The following is a 20,998-nucleotide window of genomic DNA, read 5'->3' as shown; positions in this document are numbered from 1 at the left end:
CCAGAGTTGAACAAAAAATACATTACATCTGGTAAATGAGCCACCATAGCCGCTAGAGGGCCACGAGAACTTGTGTCCTGGGCTTTTCAGACTCATCTACCCATGGGCTATTTGAAACCAAAGAGGTGCATTGGTTTGCCAGATGTGAAATATATTGGCATTGTTTTCAGCTCTCCTACCTGACTAGTATGAACTTCCTCCCCTCCACTACTCATTTTATCCTCTTTGCAGTAGTTCAAGCTGAAAAATGGTGACTTGTCCCATATCAGCCAGTGGAGATGTGAATGCTGGTCTCACAGCTTCTTAGTTCAAAACTCGAACTACTGCACTGCACTGTAGTAAGTGAGATCATGCTTTATTTTGAAAACATTGCCATTTAGATGCTGGTTCTGAATTGAAGGAATGCCTAAGATTCCAGAGCAACGCTAGAGATTTTCAATACTTTCAACAAACGGTGAACTAAAACAACAAGTGAGATAAAAAATGGCTCAACTGCGTCTCCTTTCATCCTACCCCTGCTTCCCAGTGATCACTTTAAAACACCTCCTTTGCTGTTGAATTCTCAATCAAATCTTAAGGTATTCAGTCTTGATTTCCTGCTACTACCACTCTGCTCCAAATGCAATACATTTTGTCCTGAGCCTTTTTTCCTTATTGAAAGTGGGTTCCCTTTGCAGCAGCCCATTCAAGATGCAGTTTTAACCGTTCTGCCAAAGGCCATGATGTCTCTGTTTTGGAGACAGAAGAAGTGGAGTGTTAGAACCATCCCAAGGTGCTGGAGATTTATGCTAGACAAGGTTGGCAAGACAGGGTTATGACTCAATAAAAGAACAAGCGCCGGCTTATGCTTCACTTGTTCCCTTCACAAAGGAGCTGCTCAAAGCGGCTTACAAATTCAAGCAAACAGAAAAGCAATGATCCAGCCATATAGGAAGGTGCGTTTGTGGCTGATGCACCTATGCACTCGACAGAGAAGGCCATGTGCACTTAGATGGCCCTAACATACAAAAGGGAACAGCGTTGGACACTTCTGTAGGCGCTAGCCCACAGTAAGCTTGCATCCGTGCCGTACTTTGTTTTAAGAATGCAAACGTGTAAGCTGCAATACGAGATTATCCTCTAGCTTTGATGGAAGCACAGGATGGATGCCGCTCAAAGTACAGCTGCTTGGAGCACAACAGGTATGCATCTTGGTGGTTCTTGTTTCTGTATTTCTCGGGCGACAACAGCTTTTATCAACAAACATACATGAATTTTGACACAATATACTTCCACAAGGAGAGTGAGTGATGCAGTGTGACCTTAGCCCCTTAGAATAGCAGTTTGTGTGAACACAGTAAGAGAATTAATGGCAAGAGTCAGGTCCTTAATTTTTAAAACAAACAAAGAGAGAGCATCCTGTATAGCCAAGAGAGCTTGGTCTGTCTTCCCAGTTTACCCAGATACTTTTCAAGAGCATGCACCTTGTGATGAATGCTGCTTTCAGAGCTTTTCCAGGGATCATTATGAGCTTGAAACACTGCTGTTCCTCCAGCAAGACAACTCACTAGCAACCACATTTGATCCACAGCATTTTGTGTAGTGGTGGAGAAGCTGTGAAACCCCAAATGTCATTGGCCTCCCAACTCTCATCAGCCCAGCTAGCCCAATGATCAGGGAGAAGGGGAGGTGAAGTCCAACAACGGCTGGAGATCAACTTCCCCTTATTCATTTAGTGAAGCAATCTTAAAGATGTTAAGGTATCTGCAATGGTGTTAAGAAAAAATCCCAAAGTTCGTATTAGGCCAACCAAGATGTCAAAAAAAAAGAAAATGTTGTATGCAAGCTTTTGAGCTCTCCAGAACTTTTCATCAGGCTAGCTGGCCAAAGGAGGAGGGAGACTGAGAAAACATCACTGGTGTTGAAGCATCTGATAAGCGTCATAAGGAGTGTGGGAAGGAACAAGCATTAAACTGGCATTGCACTGGGGCCTTCTGAGGAGGAGAAACACATAATGGAGGAGTTCCCATCTCTAAAATAAGCTAATCTTCATAATCAAACTGCTATCTCCATAGCTTTCCTCCAATGTGGTCCAAAAGTGGATTGGCAGCTTTGTGTTGGGATTGGAAGAGGAATCTCTATACCAGGGATACGGTGTTGCATGTTCACACAAACCTGTGCTTATTGCAATGTGATTAATACTATGCAGAGCAGTGGAATTCAAAAGCGATTGCTTCTATAGCAGCAGGTAGCGATGTTAATGTGACAGGTGGCTAAAAGTTGTTCCTGTATGAAGCAGGTGGTGTTAGTCTGGTCTAGCAACAAGTGGCCTGTGACTATACTCATGCGCTGGGAAGCATCATGCAAGTACCTGCATGCAGTGGGAAGCATACAATTTGCTGTACTGTACCTTTATGCTGTGCATGAAGAACTTAAACTGATGTGGGATCATCGCTTCGAAACACAAGCCCTTCAACCAAAACAAGGGCTATATAAATGGCAGCATTGACTGATTTCAAATTAAACCCTGCCAAAGGTGAAAACCCTTTTATGTGTCTCTTGGCAAGTGAAAAGGGGTGAGAGAGAGAGAGAGAGAGAGAATATCAAATAACTTTTGAAGGGGCATTTTCTCTGTATTGCTCCATAACCAGTGAAATACATCCACATGCTTTCTTAGTGTGTGGAATTGACTCATATTTAAATCCAAACATAGACATCAGTAGAGGGCATAGAGATAGCAAGGCCCGAGTGCAAAGTCTTCCTATGGCAGCCAGAACTTACCATTTCTTTTACATACACATTGCCTGAAATAAACCTAAGATTATGGGGTTGGGTGGGGGCAGAATCTAGGTTACAGAGTTGCTTCTTTCTGTAGCAATGAAGGATCCATTGCCTCTCAGATCATTCAATTGGACATTATCTGGGAGATTGTTTTTAATTAGTTCATAGGTATAGACATAGAATCACAAAGGAACCACAGCAGAGAGAGGGAGGAAATGTAACTTTGCATGGTACCATTTCCCCATAGCTGCTGTTTTACCCCATAAAACTTGGAAGAAGAATAGGGGTGTCTGCTCTATAACACAAGACATGGATCTAGATATAGGCATTTGGTCCATCCACAGGTTCATTGATGTGTGTGTGTGTGTGTACAACCCAAGCAAGAATTGAGAGCATGTGAGCTTTCTGTCCGCAGATCTCCCAGCAGCACTGGGAAAGGTTTCCCATAGGATTCCTTGGCAATGCCTGGATAGTTGCTATTCCTGTTTCATTTGCTGCCTTCTGCCCTGCCTGCATCCAGTTACTCTATTTGTCCTTTACTCCCCCCCCCCAAAAAGCCAGCTGGGTCATTGAAGTCCCAGTTCACCTCCTGGCTGCCAATCTACTACTAAGCAGTGACTTGGAGGCACACACAACCAAAATCCACTGGCACACATAACATATTACACGATGAGAGGAGAGGCATAACTACTCAGCAAGTTAAAAATAACTTAATTGCCACCATATTGAAAGGTAGGCTTTAATACACAAGCAGTCCCATCTCTGTGGAGCCATCCGTTGTACCTCTCCATGTGCAGAAGAGATGGAAACCTCCCCCCAATATATATATATATATATATATATATATATATATATATATATATATATATATATCACACAACACTATTCTAATTGGAAGGACCACGGGGCTGAGCTCAAAAGACTTTGGTTACCTTTATTACTTTACAGCTCTTCTCCTTCCATGAGAATACCAGTTTTAGATGGCAAATTAAATCACCTAGATTTAAGACCCTTTCTCCAGTATCTTGTGTCCTTTGGCCAAACATTTCTCCTGGAAGACACACTAACAAACCACAACCAGAATCTGTGCAGATCTCTCTGAAATCCAGAGTTTTGTCAAGTTTGCCACTTTTGAATTTCATATCTGCCCTCTTCTCGTAGCTTCACTAACTACATGGGGCGGTTAGTATTTTGCGATTAGACCCAGGCAAGCCAATAAGCTTGTTGCTATCAAGAATCCTCCAGGATACCTGCAAATATCTTTAGAGGGACAGAGGCAGATTTAGAGACCAGCTGAGTCCTCCAATTCTTGAGCCTTGCATTTAATTTGGTATGTTACAGAAGGATGTTCAGTGGCTTCTTTTTGCAGGTACACCAGCCTTGCCTTGAAAGCTTTGTAGAGAGCCTTGGGCAGGGCAATACCTATTTCAACTTTGAACTCTGCTCCAGCATTTTACAGCAGAGGGGCTTGAGGTAGCTAAGGCTGTAATCTCGTGCACACTTTCCTGGAGGAAAGGACGACTGAACACAGCAAGCGCCCATAGGATGCTGCGACACCTAAGTGCCTGTTCTCCTAAGATATATAATTGGTTAGATTTTTGAGAAGCTAAGCAACTGTTCTCAAAATCTAACCTGTTATATTTCTAGCTAGCACATGTTGGTGGGTTGATGAGCAGGGTGCCTGCGGCATATCCCGAGGCTCACAGATTTGAGGTTCAGATTCAGGCTGCGTTCACATGGATGTGCACAGTACACCTGAAGTTTATTCCCAAAGTGTCCATGCAATACAGCAGTAAGGTATTGCTATAAGTACTTCTGAGGTGCTGCCCATCATGGGTGCCTGAGTAAAGGTGTTTTTTAAAAAAGAAAAAGGAAAAAAAGAAAATCATAATTCACTCAGCTTCACAAGGACATCTCTCAGCAGCTGGAAAAGGCAGCAGCAAAAAGATCAGTCTTGGCACTTGTCATTAAGGTAAGTACAGCAGCTGGGCAGCTAGCCCAAGCATTAGAGACATGATTTGCATGCAGAAAATTCCAGGTCCATGCCTTGGTGCATCCACTTAAAGTATCTCTAGTAGGAACACTGGGGGACCTTAAATAATTGCTGCCGGGCCCCTTAAAGAATACCCCCGTCTCCTTCCCTGAATTTTTAGCCTCCGTGACCATTTCACAGGTGGAGATCACAGGAAACGAGGGCAGGGTATTCTACCAATTTGCTCCTAAGAAGTACTCTTGCCTTCCAATGTTCTATGGAATGAGTGCAAATGTATTTGGATAACAGCTAAACTCTAAGCCCTTGTTTGTAAATGTGATCAAATTAATAGTTAATCAAATCAAACCACTTGAAACATATTGGGCTTACAGTATTTCTGTTGTGATAGTTCTTCAATGAGTATGAATACAAGGAGCTACCTTTTGCCAAATCAGACTGACTGGGCAACAGCTCTCCATGATCTTCCCAGGCCTACCTGCAGATGCAGGGGATTAAACCTAGGACCTTGCTTGTTTGATTTCTTACAGATTAATCTGGCCTTTCTCTCACCATGAAGCCCAAAGCAGTATACATGTGGCTTCCATGTAGTCACACAGGCACCAGCCAGAAACAAACCCACTTAGTTCCAGCAACATGGTGGTAGCCTCATGTGCCTTCAGACCATACATCCTTCCCCTAGAGCAGGCTTCCTCAAACTCAGCCCTCCAGATGTTTTCAGACTACAATTCCTATCATCCCTGACCACTGGTCCTGCTAGCTAGGAATCATGGGAGTTGTAGGCCAAAAACCTCTGGAGGGCTGAGTTTGAGGAAGCCTGCCCTAGAGACTCTTACCTGTGCCTCTTAGGCCCCTGTCCCACAAAATGTTGGGCTATGGGCCTGCCCCCAGCCTTCCTCCCTAGCCTTCCATGATTGGTCCATACCTGAGTCCATCAGAATGTTCACAGGGGAGTCATAAAGTTGCAGGTACTGAGCTGCACTCAGTAACTCTTGGCATTCCAGCAGGTGGCAGATGGTATCTTGGGGGACAATGAACTCTGGGACCTTCTCCAGGATGGTGTCTTCAAGGTTCTTGGGCTTCTGGAGAAGAAGTAAAGAACTCAGCGTCAGGTGACTCCCATGGTCTATATGAAGATAGGAACACTCTGCTGGTGGGAATATTTTGCTGACCTCTCCCGTTTTATGATGCTTGGGTCACTTACCAGTCAGTGCAATGAAAGGGACAATGAAAAGAAAAATACATTGCATTAGAGGTAAAACTTATCCCAGCCTTAATTTTTGATGGCATGGTGTCAGCTTCCCAATCTATTTGAGGAAGAGATGCTGTTGCAGCTTGCTGTTATTCTAATGGGATTGTTTTGTTGCATATTTTAATTATGGATGCTTATATTTTAATGTTTTAAGAGGAGTTTTTTTTTTACTGTTGTATTTTAATTGTGAGCATTTATGTTTAAAAGTCTGTGCAACTGGTTTTTAGATTAGTGGAAGCCTGGGTTAAACCACTGAGCCTAGGGCTTGCTGATCAGAAGGTCGGCGGTTCTAATCCCTGTGACGGGGTGAGCTCCCGTTGCTTGGTTCCAGCTCCTGCCAACCTAGCAGTTCGAAAGCACGTCAAAATGCAAGTAGATAAATAGGGACCGCTACAGCGAGAAGGTAAACGGCGTTTCCATGTGCTGCTCTGGTTTGCCAAAAGCAGCTTTGTCATGCTGGCCACATGACCTGGAAGCTATACGCCGGCTCCCTCGGCCAATAATGCGAGATGAGCCCCCAACCCCAGAGTCGGTCATGACTGGACCTAATGGTCAGGGGTCCCTTTACCTTTACCTTTAATCTGCCATTAAACATTATATAAATTACTACTATCACCACCACCATCATCAAATTGGAGAGTTGTTGCCATGCCTCCTTCAGCCACTCTTTCTCTCACTCCTCCGTGGCCAAAAAAAGCTCCCATCTCTTCTTTGTGACCTGCATCATATCAGGCATTGCAAATGGCTGGTGGAGGCCTTCAGTCTCTGCCAGGGGAGTGGAGTCGGTGTCTCTCTGTGTGTGCAGTGCCTGACATACTAATACAATGGTACCTCGGGTTAAGAACTTAATTCGTTCCAGAGGTCCGTTCTTAACCTGAAACTGTTCTTAACCTGAAGCACCACTTTAGCTAATGGGACCTCCTGCTGCTGCTGCACTGCTGGAGCACGATTTCTATTCTCATCCTGAAGCAAAGTTCTTAACCCGAGACACTATTTCTGGAGTCTGTAACCTTCAGTCTGTAACCTGAAGCATCTGTAACCTGAAGCGTCTGTAACCCGAAGTACCATTGTAATGCATGCTTTGCAGGTACCAAAACAGCAAAAACAGTAGTAGAACAGACTAGGAGAGTGTCAGACCCATTCTGGCAATGGCTCAAAGGCCCATACCTTGGGGTACCTCTGCAGATGCTTGCCAAGTTTCAGGAGCGTGGTGAGGCACTCACAGATGATAGCCTCCGCCGGCTCTTCTCGGGCTGCATCGTACTCCTGGTATCTCTCAGGCACATTCAGCACTTTGTAGTTCCACTGCTGGAAGAGCCGGGAGGGGAGATTGTGGGACATGACAAGGACCTTGGCGTCCAGGACTAACACTCTGAAACAGAGGCCAAGAAATCACAGGTCAGAGCTTGCACTTTCTCTTGAAACCAAGAGAAAAACAACTATTGGGGTGGGGTGGGGTACCTCTCAGGACAGAAACAAAGGCAATGGGGCAAACAAACCTCCTCCACCCAACGGCAGGATTTGGCCCGAGTCCACATGCACAGCATACATTTAAAGTGTGTCTCCATCCACAAAGAATCCTGTGAATTGGTAGTTTAATGGTGCTTGTAGCTGTAGGGGGGTAAACTACAGTCTGAGTGAGAAGAAACGTTTCAAGCTATTACATAATGCCATTTAGCAGAGTCAGAAGCTCTAAACCAGGCATGTCCAACAGGTAGATCGTGATCACTTGCAGGACTGAAATAAATCCTACGAATTGACTTTAAATAGAAGGAATAAAGAAACTGTGAGATAGGAATGGACAGAAAAAAAACGATTGGGGGAGGGAGGGAATTCAAAGCTCAGCAGAGCAAAGAAAAATGGTAATAATTGATAAGATGTTTAGAAGAAAAAAATTGTGTTTGTTACGTTTATGTTGTGTTTGTTTTGGTTTGTTCTGTTATTGTTTAAATGTGTTTAATTGGAAAATTTAATAAAATGTCTTTAAAAATAAAACAAGTAGATTGTGATCTACCAGAAGATCACTGGACGTCTGTGGTAGATCACCGGTAAATTAGTGGCTCCCCCCCAAAGAAGCTAAAAAACTTTGGCTCCCCTGAAAAAGCTCAACATCTTTGCCCTGCACCCCTAAAATGACCTGAACCACCAAAACCAGGGCTTTCCTTCCTTAAAAAAAAAGCTCAACGTCGCTTTCCTCTTCCCTAAAGAAGCTCAACAACTTTTATGTGAACCCCCCAAAAAGGGGGTAGATCACGGCCAGTTTTTAACTCTGGGAATACCGTAGATCACAGTCTCTTGGAAGTTGGCCACCCCTGCTCTAAACAAATACATCACCATCATAAAGGTTCTAACTCCAGCCTTCCTCTCATAGGCATTATGGAATTCCTTGAGACCCTTCGAAGAATAAAAGCTTCAAAACATGAAAAGCTGGAAACTGAGCCAAGTGCAGTGACATCCTCAAAACCAGAGAGCTCCTGCAAGGTTGTGACATCTCAGGCCTGATGTTTTCTAAGGGCAGGTTCATAAATGCAAATACTGTATGAACTTTTGCCACTCAGTAACTCAGGCCAAACCACAAGTTCATGATGTGATTAACAATCACATTGTGGTTTTTTACGATGAAATATCACGTTCAAATTGACACCACAGTGTCAAGAGAGGCTTAACCCTCCCCCCTTCCCAACTGCAATCTCCATAAAGGTCTCATGCACACTCACCCTATGTGGCAATTAGCACTAAGAGACAAACTTCCCATTGGTGTCAATAGGAACTGTTCCCCCCCCCCCCCCGTCCAAATGCCAATTACTGTTTTTATTAAGATCACAGCTGGAAAAGGATACGCTGGTACACTACCACACACACACACACACACACACACACACGCCTAGTATTTTATTTTTAATTAAACCCACTACATGATTGGTAATCATGTCATAAATATAATGTGTAGTTAGGCAAAATGTTGAACGTTAACTATTGCTTCCGTCACGTGATATGGAATCTGTTAAGCTCATTTGGATATAAAAGGCACCACGATACTTGAGTCAGTGAGAAGTAAAGATGTCAACTGCCCATCAGTCTCTCGGTATCATAATATGTGTTATTAGTATTGGTGTTTTTATCCACTCCTCCTCCAAAATGTTTGGGGGAGCATAAGATCCTCCCTCATTCATCCTCAGAACACCCCTGTATGATAGACTAAGCCAAGAGTCCATGCAAGTATGGCAGTCTATCAGGAATTGCTAGAAGCCAAAAGACAGAGGTGTCTTTGCCATAGGGCCTAGTGGCGCATTGTGCTAGGGCGCCAGCCTCTGGGGGGCGCTGGCGGGGCACAACCAGCCACTAAGCCTTATGCTGGTCCCGCCACTGCGCTGCGCCTCCTTCTCCTTTTCCCTGTGCTGTGTGCGCGCTGGTGGCGAAGCCTCTCCGGAGGCCACACTCTCCCCTTCCCGGCCCTGCGGCTCTCCGTGCGGCAATGGCTCAGCTGAGACGGAGCATTGAGGCCTCCTGGCGAGGGGGAGGCGGTGAGCACGGCGGGTCTGTTGCGGGAAGTGGCAGTGGCAGAGGAAGAGGCACCGTGGTCGGGGCCTGGCGGGAAGGTGCACCGCGCTCCCCAGGAGGCCTCGGTGCTGCTCTTCCCCGGCCAAGGCAGCCGCTGAGGAAAGTGAGGGCGAGGCAGCAGGCGTGTATGTGGCAGGGTGGGGGGACCCCCAGTGGGTGGGGGCGCCTTAGGGATCCCTGCACCAGGGCGTGATACAAGCTTAAGACGCTACTGCCGAAAGAAACAGTTCCTTTAGTGAAGCCTACAGAAACATTAGCATTGTGGGGTTCAGTCCTTGCATCCGACAAGATCAAAAGATATATTTAGGCTGCGATCTCATACCTACTTGCCTGGGAGTAAGCCTTTCTGAACTTAATGGTGTTTCTGAGAGGGTTGCACTGCTAGTATATCAGATCAAATCCTGTTCATCAAAATTGCTCTCCTGACAACCAGCCCTAGGCTTGAAGAGGGCACATAATTGCCACCATCTGCTCACCTCTGCTGCTGCTCCATGTCCCTCAGGTCTCGCAGGACAGCATAAAGCACATCACTGGATGACTGAAAGAAAAACCAACACATCTGGTTAAAAATGCAACCTAGCAATAAAGCAGGGGCACTCATCTTGGAACAAGCTTGCAGAAGTGCAGCAGGCTCCAAATAGCCTGGTTTTTTTGGATGGTTTGAGGGGAAAGGGCTATAGCTCAGTGGCAGAGCATACATTTTGCATAGGGCTAGATTAGAATCTTTAAACAGTAAAAAAGTTTTATTTTTCAAAATGGAACAAAACTAATAGTAAGATGGAAAATAATGTTTATTTTTGTATACTTCTACTTTATCTATAATTGGGGGGGGGGGGGAAATTCCTGCTTTTTCTAATTGCAAAGTCTTTGATCAGATCCTCAAAACTAATCTTGCATAACGTATCTGCTTCTATACTTAGTAGAGATAAGACATCCAAGCCTGCCTTGTTGCATAATTGTTCTGTTGGAATTTTTAATATAATTCAACTCAGAATATGAACGCTCAGCTGAGTAATTTGTGACTATTAATGATAAAAACCCAGCAATGGAAAATTTCTGTGGTGTCCCCCTTCCCTTGATGCCCTATGCACAGTCCTGATTTTGCATTCAAAACCCCCCAGGGAAAACTGCTCTTAGTGCTCAATTGGAGCAAACAGCAAAGTGGTTTGCTCCAGATTGACAATTGCTCTGATTCAGTACCAAAGAGCAGGTTTTCCCTGGGAAAGGAGTGGGGCGAGGGGAAAACTGCTTGGACCCATGCCTAGAAAGTGCGGGTGAAGCAGAAAACTGCTGGGAGCCATGCTTTTTAGGCATGGAACGAACGGAAGGGTAGACGAACCCAGGCTTTTCAGATGGAAGTGAAAGTGCAACAAGTTGTGCTGAAGGAGCAGAATTGTGATGTAAGGTTTCCAAAACAATGAAAGCAGGGGCAAGGCATCACAGTTAACACATTTTGGAACTGTTGATCTAAAACTGGTCCAGATGCCGACTCCAGCTAAGGACTCCTAGGCTGTCCGTTGCCGTGGTTACGAAGTGAGAGGCTGACTTCACAACATCCAAGGATGTCTGATAACGAGAAAAAAGCAGGTACTGCCGAGGAGACTACCTCACCAATGGAGCCAACAAACACGACAGATTCTGGAAAAGGAAGCCCTCCCATGATTTCCTTAGTAAGGCACATGGAGGAGATGCTTTTCCAGAGCTGCCATCCCACCTTCTCATTCCTTGTTATGGTCCTTATCTCAATAATGCAAGGGGTGCCATTCCAAGCTCTGGTGGAATGGGACCTGTGGGGAGAGGGCTCTGACTGGGGGGAAAGATGGAGTGGGAGGTGGTGAGAGAGTTGAAAGAGCAGGGTTATAATGCTTGGATCTCAGCTCTTGCCAATGTGTGTTCTGTCCTTTGGGGCAGGAGTCAAGACAAGAGTAAATTCATAGAGGGGCCATAGGCACAAAAGACTGACCCAGCAACCTCAGGACATGGGTGACGGAGTCACTCATAACCTTGAGCAGAGTTGGGAAAGGACCATGAGAGCCATGTAGCCCAACCCGCTGCCATGTAAGAATCATTTGCCCAACCTTTGCTCGAACCCACACTGCTGAGACTAAAGAGTCTCACGCTCCACCAATGGAGCTATCCCATGTAATCCCGACATATCTTTCAACACTGGGGCCATCTCACCGAGAGACCTTACCTCCAGCATGTGTACAACATATGTGGGGTAGAGCAGCAGTAGGCCTGTGACCCCCTCGCTCTGGTAATAGGAGCGCTGAAGACTCGCAAACAGTTGTTCCCAGTACTCTGAAGAGAAACAAGGCAGGCTTGAATCATTCTTGGAATAGCAGGCCAACCCCCATACAGTGGGCACAGCCCGGTGACATCTGTCCCCCCCGGCCTCTCAGGCTCCCCCCCCCCTGGTCCTCTGCCCTCCTTGCTGTAAAGCCAAACTAAAATCAGGCTTGCGAAATAGGAAAGAAAGGTGTGGGTTTGTAGAGCAGGAAGCCCAATGCCTGCAATCCTTTCTTAATGCCTGCATTTTCTTTAAAGAGCCCCTCTTTCTATTAATCTGAGAAAACCTATGAATCCGAAGCGCATGCTTAAAGATGGAAAGTATCCCAACACTTCACCCAATGACTCAGTGGCAGCCCTATGAGGATTCTCTATTGCCTCTCTTCAACCGACCCTACAAATTTGCTGACCTCCTATTTTTCATTTCAGTGCTGCGCAGGTTAACACTTTCCCTGCATGTAACTTGCTTCAATTTCCTTAGCTAAAAAAGAGCATCTCATTTATGCTTGGTAGGCAAAAACAGTCCACTGGCTTTGGTTTGTACTCGAAGACACACATTTTGTCTTGTCCGACAGAAAGCCTTCCCTTCTCCTGCCAGCCTGGGGGTTCTCCCAACCTTCTGGAGCATATTTGGGGAGGGTATTGGGGGAGGGGAGGGGAAGTCCCACTGCACTAGTGGGAATATTTGTACTGGCTTCCGCGACTTAGTTTAATGGCCCTTTCTCCTATGTTTCCAAGCTCATGTGCTCTCCCCCCGCCCCCCGCCCGCCTCCCAAAGGCCTCTAATATTTGTCCTAGTCACCAAAATGGCTAACAAGATGGCGATAGGTAGCCCATTTCATTCATTAGCTCACCCCATTCTAGAACCTATTGTGAATTATCTAGACAGGTGAAGCAGCCAGCAGGAGGATGTTTTCCTTACCAGCTAAATCCCTTTTGTCAGCCAGCTCTGGTGAGATCTTGGCCAAGAAAATCAGCCGGTGGAGAAGAGATTTCTAAAGGATAAAAAGAAAGCATCTGTTATCAGAAGTTACAAACTAAGGCATAGTATCAGCCGTGTAAAGAGTTACATTTTGAGATGATATTTAAAAGGTTGTATTTGATATTGTTATAAATATCAAATATCAAGGTCTTTAAGCAGAGGCTTGACAGGCATATGTCAAGAATGCTTTGATGGTGTTTCCTGCTTAGCAGGGGGTTGGACTGGATGGCCCTTGTGGTCTCTTCCAACTCTATGATTCTATGATTCTAATTACCATATTTTTCCATTTATATGACTAGGTTTTCCCCCCTAAAAAATAATGTCCAAAAATTGGGGGTGTCTTATACAGGGGAGCGTCTTACAGATGGAAAAATACAGCGCCTTTCTTCTGTTATTAATCTCTGGTTGCGACCAATAGAATCTTTTCGTTCTCCCTGCCGTATTTTGCAACAGATTAAGGCCTCTTCATCTATTATTGCACATTCCTAATTATTTGTGCTCATGGTGATACTGGGGAGGTTATGGGGTCCCACTTTCAATGCCATTTGCTCCTACAAACGTTTTGGGACAGACAATAGGATGAGGTTGTAAGATTACCACAAACTGTAATTTAAGATTTTGCACCTTGTTTCTTTGTTTAAGAGAGGGTGAAATAGAGTTGGTGCTAAAAACAATTATTTAATTCCCCTCCCCCTCCCTGCAATCTCTCTATTTTCTGCTTGACTTCCTTTGAGTAAACTAAGACATTTCCCTCAAAATACTTATTCTGCTTGCATGATTCAGTATACTCATGCATGAGCTCTTGTGAACGAAGCCTTGCTGCATAGCCTGAAGTCTGTGTTTGTGTTATAATTAAATAGGCATTCATTATGGCAGCCCTGAATGGTTGGAGCTGAGGGAAGTTGTCATCCAAAACATCTTTCTTTCACCTCTTTCTCCCCTCCCCGTAACCTCAGAGCACCTATGATAGCAACGTCTCACACCAAATGTACACCTACCTGTGGATAGGATTCTGTGAACTGAAACCAGAGATGTTTTATGTACCTTTTTTATCTATGAAACTCTTTCAATAAAAACAATTTAAAATCTGGAGGCACCAGGTTGGTGAAAGCGGACTTATAAACTCGGAAAAGGTGCTTGCAATTTGAACCTAAGCAGGCTTATTTGGAAATAAACCCCACTGAGTTCAGTAGGAATCACTTCTAAGTAGATATATATATGGCCGTTTTAAACTTGCTTCAGTCTCACATGGCCATAGCGGTCTGTGCATTCGTAACTTGAAGGCTGGACTGCCCTGGCTGGTCCACAGGCCAGATGTTTTCCACCTCTGCTTTGCATTTCATTTTCATTTGTTCAAGCCATACAGAAGGACATAGCCCATTTTCATCTTGCGTACATTTAAATCCATCAATAAGTGCAATCTAAGTGGCTGGTTTTGTTCTCAGAAATGTAGAATGCTAAAGATCAAAGGAAAACGGCCCGTGATGTAACTTACCCTCCAATGTTTACCAGGTGAAAACAGAATGACACTTGTTTTAGATAAGAAAATATTTCACAGTGCAGCAGCGAGCAAGTTATGTCCACTAATCCATGGCTGACTTGCCTCATTTGGAAACATTTAGTATCAATATTGCATTCCCTGTACAGAACACTTTTCATTCAGATACCATACCTTTTTTTTAAGAGTTCCACACTAAGTTCACTTCCAATTTCTATGGCTTCCAAAAGGCTGCCTGCTGAGCCATATTGCTGCAATTCAATTGGATGCAATGCTTGACTATTTAGGACACCTACTAAGAAAATAGGCCCTTCACTTACCAGTAATAGGAACAGTCAGACTGCATGTTACAACACTGACAGAAGGGGCATATATGTGTGTTTGAATACGTGAGCAGAAAGGGTTTGATTTTCTCCTGGTAGGTCATTCTGCTTGGAACCATTGAGGATATACTGTAGATGTCTCACAGAAGACATGGGCCACAAGAAGTAAACCTCTGCCACTTCTCCAAGTGATTCCTTTTTGTTCCAATCTCAGAAAAGTAGAGGATGAATAAGTGAACAGTGAACATCACTCGAACAGGAGGTTTTGATGTGCTCTTCCGAAACTATCACCTGCTTCTAGGAGGGATAAAACAAGGGCAGCAACTGTGCTGATACCAAGCAAGGGCTAACTGGGCCCCAAGAAGCAGACTGGTAGAGCAACAGATTCTAGTGGCCTAGGACCCATTTTCATCAGGGGTACAAAAAGATGCTTTCTATGGTCTAATATTACACCACACAACTCATAGTGGGCAAAATGGACACGTAGAAACTGTATCCACAAAATGTTCATTCATCAGTGTCATTTTGGACACACAGCTATCAGTCCTGTGGCCCCCACCCCACTCCACCCAAGCTAATTCTCACAGCTAATATATCACACACTCAAGACCTTCTCTCTCTCTCTCTCTCTCTCTCTCTCTCTCTCTCTCTCACACACACACACACACACACACACACACACACACACACACACACCCTCAGCCACAGTGAGGAATTAAGCAGGTACATGGAATCCCTGATCTAGATAGAGTACTCACTGTTTCCTTTGTGCCACTGTGCACTTTTTCATGGAGGAGCTGATCAAGTAAGTTTGTTCTCCCTTCCTCAGATGGTGATGCTTCCTGCTTCTCCCACATCTCGGTGTCCTTCTCAGAATGTCCCTTTCCTGAGGTGCCTGCTTTAAACCTTGACATAGTGGCCTGACTTCTAAAAACCTGATTCTGGGAGATGGAGCTTGGGGAGCTTTGAATAAATCATAGAAATCTATCCATATAATGTTACACTCTGCATCAACCATGAGGCAGTTCTGGGCAAACAAAGCTGTTTGTTGACAACCATGGCTCCTGGTGTCTTAGAAGCAGTGTCAGGCATGCTCCTTTGGCTCTCAAAGGTGCATTGTCTTTTGGCATTTGGCATTGGCAGGCTAGCTGAATAGGGCAGCCGTTGCTCAGGCAACACTTGACATCTGAGCCTTGCGGTGACATTTCAAAACTTATGGGCAGGCAGAAGCTACACTTTGGGGAGTAGAAGTTGGGCTGTTACCTGAGATCCGTTTTTTTGCTAAGTTCATCTACAGCAGCATTAACAGGGAGGGAAGACATATTTGTGCCAACAGTGGCAAATTTCAGCCATGGAATTATAATGTACGTACCAATTATTTCTGGCACAGAAATGCAAATCTAAATGGTAACATGAAGCAGCCAATCTGTAACTAGAAATTTTCAAGTGTGGTTTCTGTTTGCTGGCCAATCAGAAGTTGGGATTCTCTAATGACACACAGTCACTATTTCAATGCACTGGCCAGAGACACACTCAAGTGCTAAGGCTTCTTTCACGCGTGTACAAAAACATCCTTCTGCCACTGTCCCCCAAGAAAGTACAGATCTTTAGATGTACTCCATCAAAATATTTGAAGGTCATTCACAGTGTTTTCCCCAAAATGAATAAACAAACAAACAAACAATCATATATATTCACTTAATTGCTCCAAATGCCTCCAATTTTTGCTCACTCAGCCGTGTACACAAGTTGACTTTTTTCAAAACAAAACAAAGAAACTATGACTTCTTACAGAGACTGCTCACAAACTATGGACTTTGTGACCAAAGTGGGTGTGCACTTATTTGCAAAGCCTCACAAAACTTACCTGGTTTCCAGTGTAGGTGCTGGAAAAACAGAGGTGCTACATGACAGTGTATGTAGCTCTGAAACCTGCATTTGGCCCCCAAGATTTCATTAGGATTTGATTCCTACAAGAATCAAAAGTGCAGAAGAAGTGCAGAACATTCCATCATCTAAGAACGTCCATGACTTTCACTCCAGTAAGTGAATCTCCAGTGATAGGCAGTAAGTGACTAAAGCAGAATGGGCCTGTGCAACAAATAACATCTGAGAGGGGGGACAAAAGACCAGGAGCTGACTTTATTTAAAGAAACTTGTCTGAATCCCCCCCCCTTTTTTTCCAAACAGCCGAAAGGGTTTTATAGCTAGCCCTATTTAAAGCTCCCTCACATGTTAAGATTGGGGTTCTTAGGCTCCCACAGGGAGTTTGGTGAATATGGGGCTGGAAGACCCCTGGAAGTATCTCTCCCGCTCATCCCAGGCACAAACCTTCCCATCCACTCTCTGCCTCTCCAGCCGCAACTGATACATTGAAGTCCTCTCTTCAAAGGTGAAGTCATCCGTGTGGTATAAAAAGCTGCTGGCTGCCTGGGAGGACGCCATAGCTCACTGTGCTCCTGCTGAAGTTGCTAGGCAATGGCTTAACAAAAGAGCCCCCAGGGAGTGGGAGATGGCTCACTCCATCCCCCATGTCAACAAAGCTCAGCCTGCAGCAAGCCTGGTAAGGGGACGCTTACATTCGGCCAGAGACACGGCTGTGCCAGAAAGTTAATGAGTCCAAAGTCATGCTCTGCTGCACGCTTAAGAACATTTTCCAGGGAGTCTGGGAAACTAGGGCTGTCATCTCAGGTGCACAGCTTTTTCTTCACAGATGTTGGGGATAGATAGATAGAAACACACTAGGCAGAAGCAACGAAAGCCTAAGACTGAATGCCAACACCCTCTGAAAGAATGTCTGTGCAGCAGCTTGCTTTGTAAGCTCTAGAAAGGACTCTGCAGCGAGGGCCCCACACCAGCAGTATAAATTGGATTCTGCAGGCTGCGCTGCTTCTGATGACACACTTCTGACGCATCCCTCTTTTGCTCTCACTCTCTCTCTCTCTTGCCTCCCTGCAGTCTGGGTTCTGCTCTCTACACTCCATTGAAGTGGAACTCTCCAAAATCACCAACCACCTTAGACATGGACAAATCCAAAGATCTCTGTCCTAATTCTCCTTAACCCCTTTGCAGACAGCGGGTCACCTACTCCTACTCAATTCCTCCCATGCCCTAGGTTTCAGTGACCAGCTTCATCTTGTGCTTCCCTGCCTACATTCACCCAACCTTTCTATGGGGAGGTTTGTTTTTCTGCTTCCACACACGCCCCTCCATTGGGGTCCCTGGCAGGTGTGTGTGATTTTTTTTCATTATTATTATTTTTGCCTCTATCGTTTCTCTACACACTGCCTCCTGGAAGTCTCCGTCAAATCACATGGCTTTGAGTATTACCCCTATATTGATGGCTTCCCAGCTCTACCTCTCTAATGCAAAGCCTTCTCCCATCATCCCACCCCGTAATGCTAACTATCTGTCTGATTATTTCATCATTGTCTCACACTTAAGAGTAGACCCAGAAGTTAATGGACCTTTTGGAGGCAAGAATATGCAGGCATATCTGATTGCTTGAGGTAAGAATCCCGTGTGAAGTGGAGCCACAAGCAAGGCAACTTAATAACAGGAACACGGATTCCAGCAGCCACATCAAACATTTCACATCTAAGACAGCTCTAGTTTGATCATTCTGGTGTGTAGGAAGGAGCTCCAGGAAATGCACAGAGTTGCCCCCAGAGTCCATTTTATACTGTGTACTTTATACATTTAAAGGCTTCGAGAAGAATGCGTCAGAATCCATTTCCAGCCGATTGGAACACAAAAACTGATATTACCTCTCCCCATTGCCAGAACATCTGAGTGAACAGACAACCTCTGGATTAACCCACTCAGTCCCACCACTGAGTCCCCCAAACCATTGAGGCTCATCACGCATTTGAGACATTTTTTAATAACAAATAGATCTGTAAAACCCAAAGGCCTGCAGAAAATAGAAAAGCTGGTATTATTGCATAGGGCAATGTTTAGATTCTCCCCATATTTTTCTCTTCCCCATTACCTGGTACCAAAATAAATGCCGTCATAAAACAGCACATCCTCTCACTAGCATCATTAAAGCTATCTTTCGGTACAGAATAAATACTTTTAACTCTAAGATTCTCCCACCTGATCTATACCTCTCTCTCCCCCACCCTTCTAGCCCCATGGTTCACAATATCCCTGTTGCATCTTCCTTCCCAGGCAAGGCAGTGGTGTCACTCAGCACCCCTTGAGAAGCTCCTTGTGAAACAAGCACCAAGCACCAGCGAAACTTTCCAGCAATCTACAGATCTTTCCAAAGGCCCTGAGCACCCATGGTTGGCACTCTTTCAGTACTTCCACGTGAAATCACGGGCTAGTTCAGAAGCTGGATTCGGGTACAGCTAGTCTCCTGCCCAGAGATGCTGTGTGGTATCTTGCCCGCTGGAAAGTGCCACAAGAAACCCCCTCTAGAGTTAGCGGTGGTGTGTAACCCTGCAAGGAGACACTGTTGTTTGCCTTGCCGAAGGAGGTTGACCTGCTCAGCAACCAGTCACTCCTTCCCTTGCTGCTGCAGGAGCTTTGAGCACGTTTGATGTCCAACTCAGAACGGCAGATCCGCCCGTTGGGCAGCCCCTCCGTGGAGCTGCGGCCCAGGGCAGAGCCAGCTGCTCTGCTGCCCATGATGGAACTCAATGTACCATTGGAGAGAGATGCCCGGGAGGATGCCATGGCTGGTGGCGCAACACCATGCCTCTCAGACTCACTGTGCCTCTTGGGGTCCCTCCGCAGGAAGCCAACTCTGAAGACAGCCAGCTTCCCCTCTGGCTGCTTCTCGCCCTCAGTGTCCCTGTCCCCAACACAGGGCATGAGCTTTTGGTCCTGGGCTCCTCTGCTCTTGGGCTGATAGTTGGATTGGGGAAGGTTTGTCCCAGTGCGCAAGGTCCCATTGATGTTCACTTTGCCCATGGGCTCCTCATCTTTCATTGGAGGTACTGTGCTGAGAGAGAGCACCAGTTTCTTTGGAGTCTGGGGCTGCTCACCTACATCCTCCTTTGGCTTCCCAGCTCTTTTCATGCTGCTTGTGTTCTCCAAGCTAGTGGACACTTTGCCAGCGCTCTCTGTGGTGCCCACACCTGCGAGCAGAGGATTGGGCTTTGCTTTGGCGACCGAAGGCCCACTGTCCTCCCCTTCCTTGGTCATGAGGGGGACAATGGACTCATTCGTGAACCGCGGTCTGCGGCCTGACTCCAGGTATTCCACAAGTTCCCCAGAAGGCTCTGCTGGCCATTCTTTGGACATGAAGGACCATCGCAAGGGCACTGGCTTGGGGGCTCCCAGTTTGGCCTTACTGGGGGAAGCTTTCAGGCTGATGCTCCTGCCTTGAACACCACGCACCAGGGGTCGTGACTCAAAGCCACCTAGAAAAGAAAATTAAGGTGGTTGGCGGGAGCTCTCTAAAGTCAGAGAATTGACACACACTCCCAACACAGGAATGTGTAAGCTTCTTTAGCAAAATAGTGACGTTCCCCAGACTTGTATTCTTGGACCTGGGTGTACATTAGAACTCTTGAATTCTTCTCAGGCTCAGATTTTAATCAAAGCTAACCTTTCTCAAATTCATCTCCTTTTTAAAGGTAAAGGGACCCTTGACCATTAGGTCCAGTCATGACCGACTCTGGGGTTGCGCACTCATCTCGCGTTATTGGCCGAGGGAGCTGGCGTACAGCTTCCAGGTCATGTGGCCAGCATGACAAAGCCGCTTCTGGCGAACCAGAGCAGCACACTGAAACGCCGCTTACATTCCTACTGTAGCGGTACCTATTTATCTACTTGTACTTTGAGGTGCTTTCGAACTGCTAGGTTGGCAGGAGCAGGGACCGAGCAACAGGAGCTCATCTCATCGCGAGGATTCGAACCGCCTACCTTCTGATCGGCAAGCCCTAGGCTCTGCGGTTTAACCCACAGTGCCACCTGCGTCCCTCCATCTCCTTTTTACTCACCCATTAATCCTCCAATATCCCCCCCCTAAAAAAAAATCAAAAAAATCCTGTTTATCTGGCTGCTGATATTATGACAGCCCTTGAGGGAAATTACACATCCTGGTTGCTGCACACCAGGCACTAGAAGGTAGATATCTCCCTCCTGATTTTAGCAAACATCAGCACCAACCAGGTAAGTGAAGGAGGGAGGGATGGGCAAGAGGCTTATATGGCGTGTTGGGGGATGAGCTCCAAAGAGTGGGGAGCTCAGTCTGAATGCGGACCGGCTTGCAAATAAGCTGTTTCTCAATTCTAAGAGAAGCAGCTTGGTTTCATTCCAAGCCAATTGATTTGAGATTCAGAGGGGTGGGAAGCTTGGCCATCATCTGGATACAGGATGAGCTGGGCAA

General features: G+C 45.7%; 2 protein-coding genes across 6 annotated transcripts in view; both read right to left on the bottom strand.

Annotated features, from left to right (window-relative positions):
- Positions 1 to 339: 339 nt before the first annotated feature.
- LOC118079924 (testis-expressed protein 47) lies at positions 340 to 18,402 on the bottom strand. Of its 5 annotated transcripts, XM_060271800.1 has the most exons (8): positions 15,414 to 17,052; positions 12,775 to 12,847; positions 11,758 to 11,864; positions 10,040 to 10,101; positions 7,170 to 7,374; positions 5,676 to 5,832; positions 2,390 to 2,449; positions 670 to 728 (listed from the first exon to the last, which is right to left on the bottom strand). In XM_060271800.1, the coding sequence occupies exons 1-7, from the start codon at positions 15,567 to 15,569 to the stop codon at positions 2,412 to 2,414; spliced, it is 798 nt and encodes a 265-aa protein (XP_060127783.1). In that variant the 5' UTR covers positions 15,570 to 17,052; the 3' UTR covers positions 670 to 728; positions 2,390 to 2,411. The 5 variants fall into 5 exon arrangements, with proteins under 5 accessions (XP_060127782.1, XP_034960580.1, XP_060127783.1 ...); XM_060271799.1 differs by having other exon boundaries at positions 340 to 2,449; XM_035104689.2 differs by lacking the exon at positions 2,390 to 2,449 and having other exon boundaries at positions 340 to 728.
- A 118-nt stretch (positions 18,403 to 18,520) lies between these two features.
- USP43 (ubiquitin specific peptidase 43) overlaps positions 18,521 to 20,998 on the bottom strand; it is a 92,377-nt gene continuing 89,899 nt past the window's right edge. Inside the window, exon 15 of the mRNA XM_060271792.1 lies at positions 18,521 to 20,027. Within this exon, the coding sequence (XP_060127775.1) occupies positions 18,988 to 20,027 (1,040 nt within the window). The 3' untranslated portion in view covers positions 18,521 to 18,987. The remainder of the gene's footprint in view (positions 20,028 to 20,998) is intronic.

The sequence above is a fragment of the Zootoca vivipara genome, chromosome 2, assembly GCF_963506605.1.
Source record: "Zootoca vivipara chromosome 2, rZooViv1.1, whole genome shotgun sequence".
Lineage (NCBI taxonomy): Eukaryota > Metazoa > Chordata > Lepidosauria > Squamata > Lacertidae > Zootoca > Zootoca vivipara.
The sequence above is the reverse complement of the archived record's forward strand: the minus strand, read 5'-3'. Positions and strand labels throughout refer to the sequence as shown.

Bases quoted from the DNA above. Each gene is read 5' to 3' on its own strand.
- LOC118079924 (XM_035104688.2), bottom strand. From the start codon at position 15,569: ATGTCAAGGTTTAAAGCAGGCACCTCAGGAAAGGGACATTCTGAGAAG. The intron at 12,848-15,413 runs GTGAGTACTCTA...TTTATCCTTTAG, and splicing joins ACAGTGGCACAAAGGAAACA to AAATCTCTTCTCCACCGGCT. The intron at 11,865-12,774 runs GTAAGGAAAACA...GTTTCTCTTCAG, and splicing joins TGACAAAAGGGATTTAGCTG to AGTACTGGGAACAACTGTTT.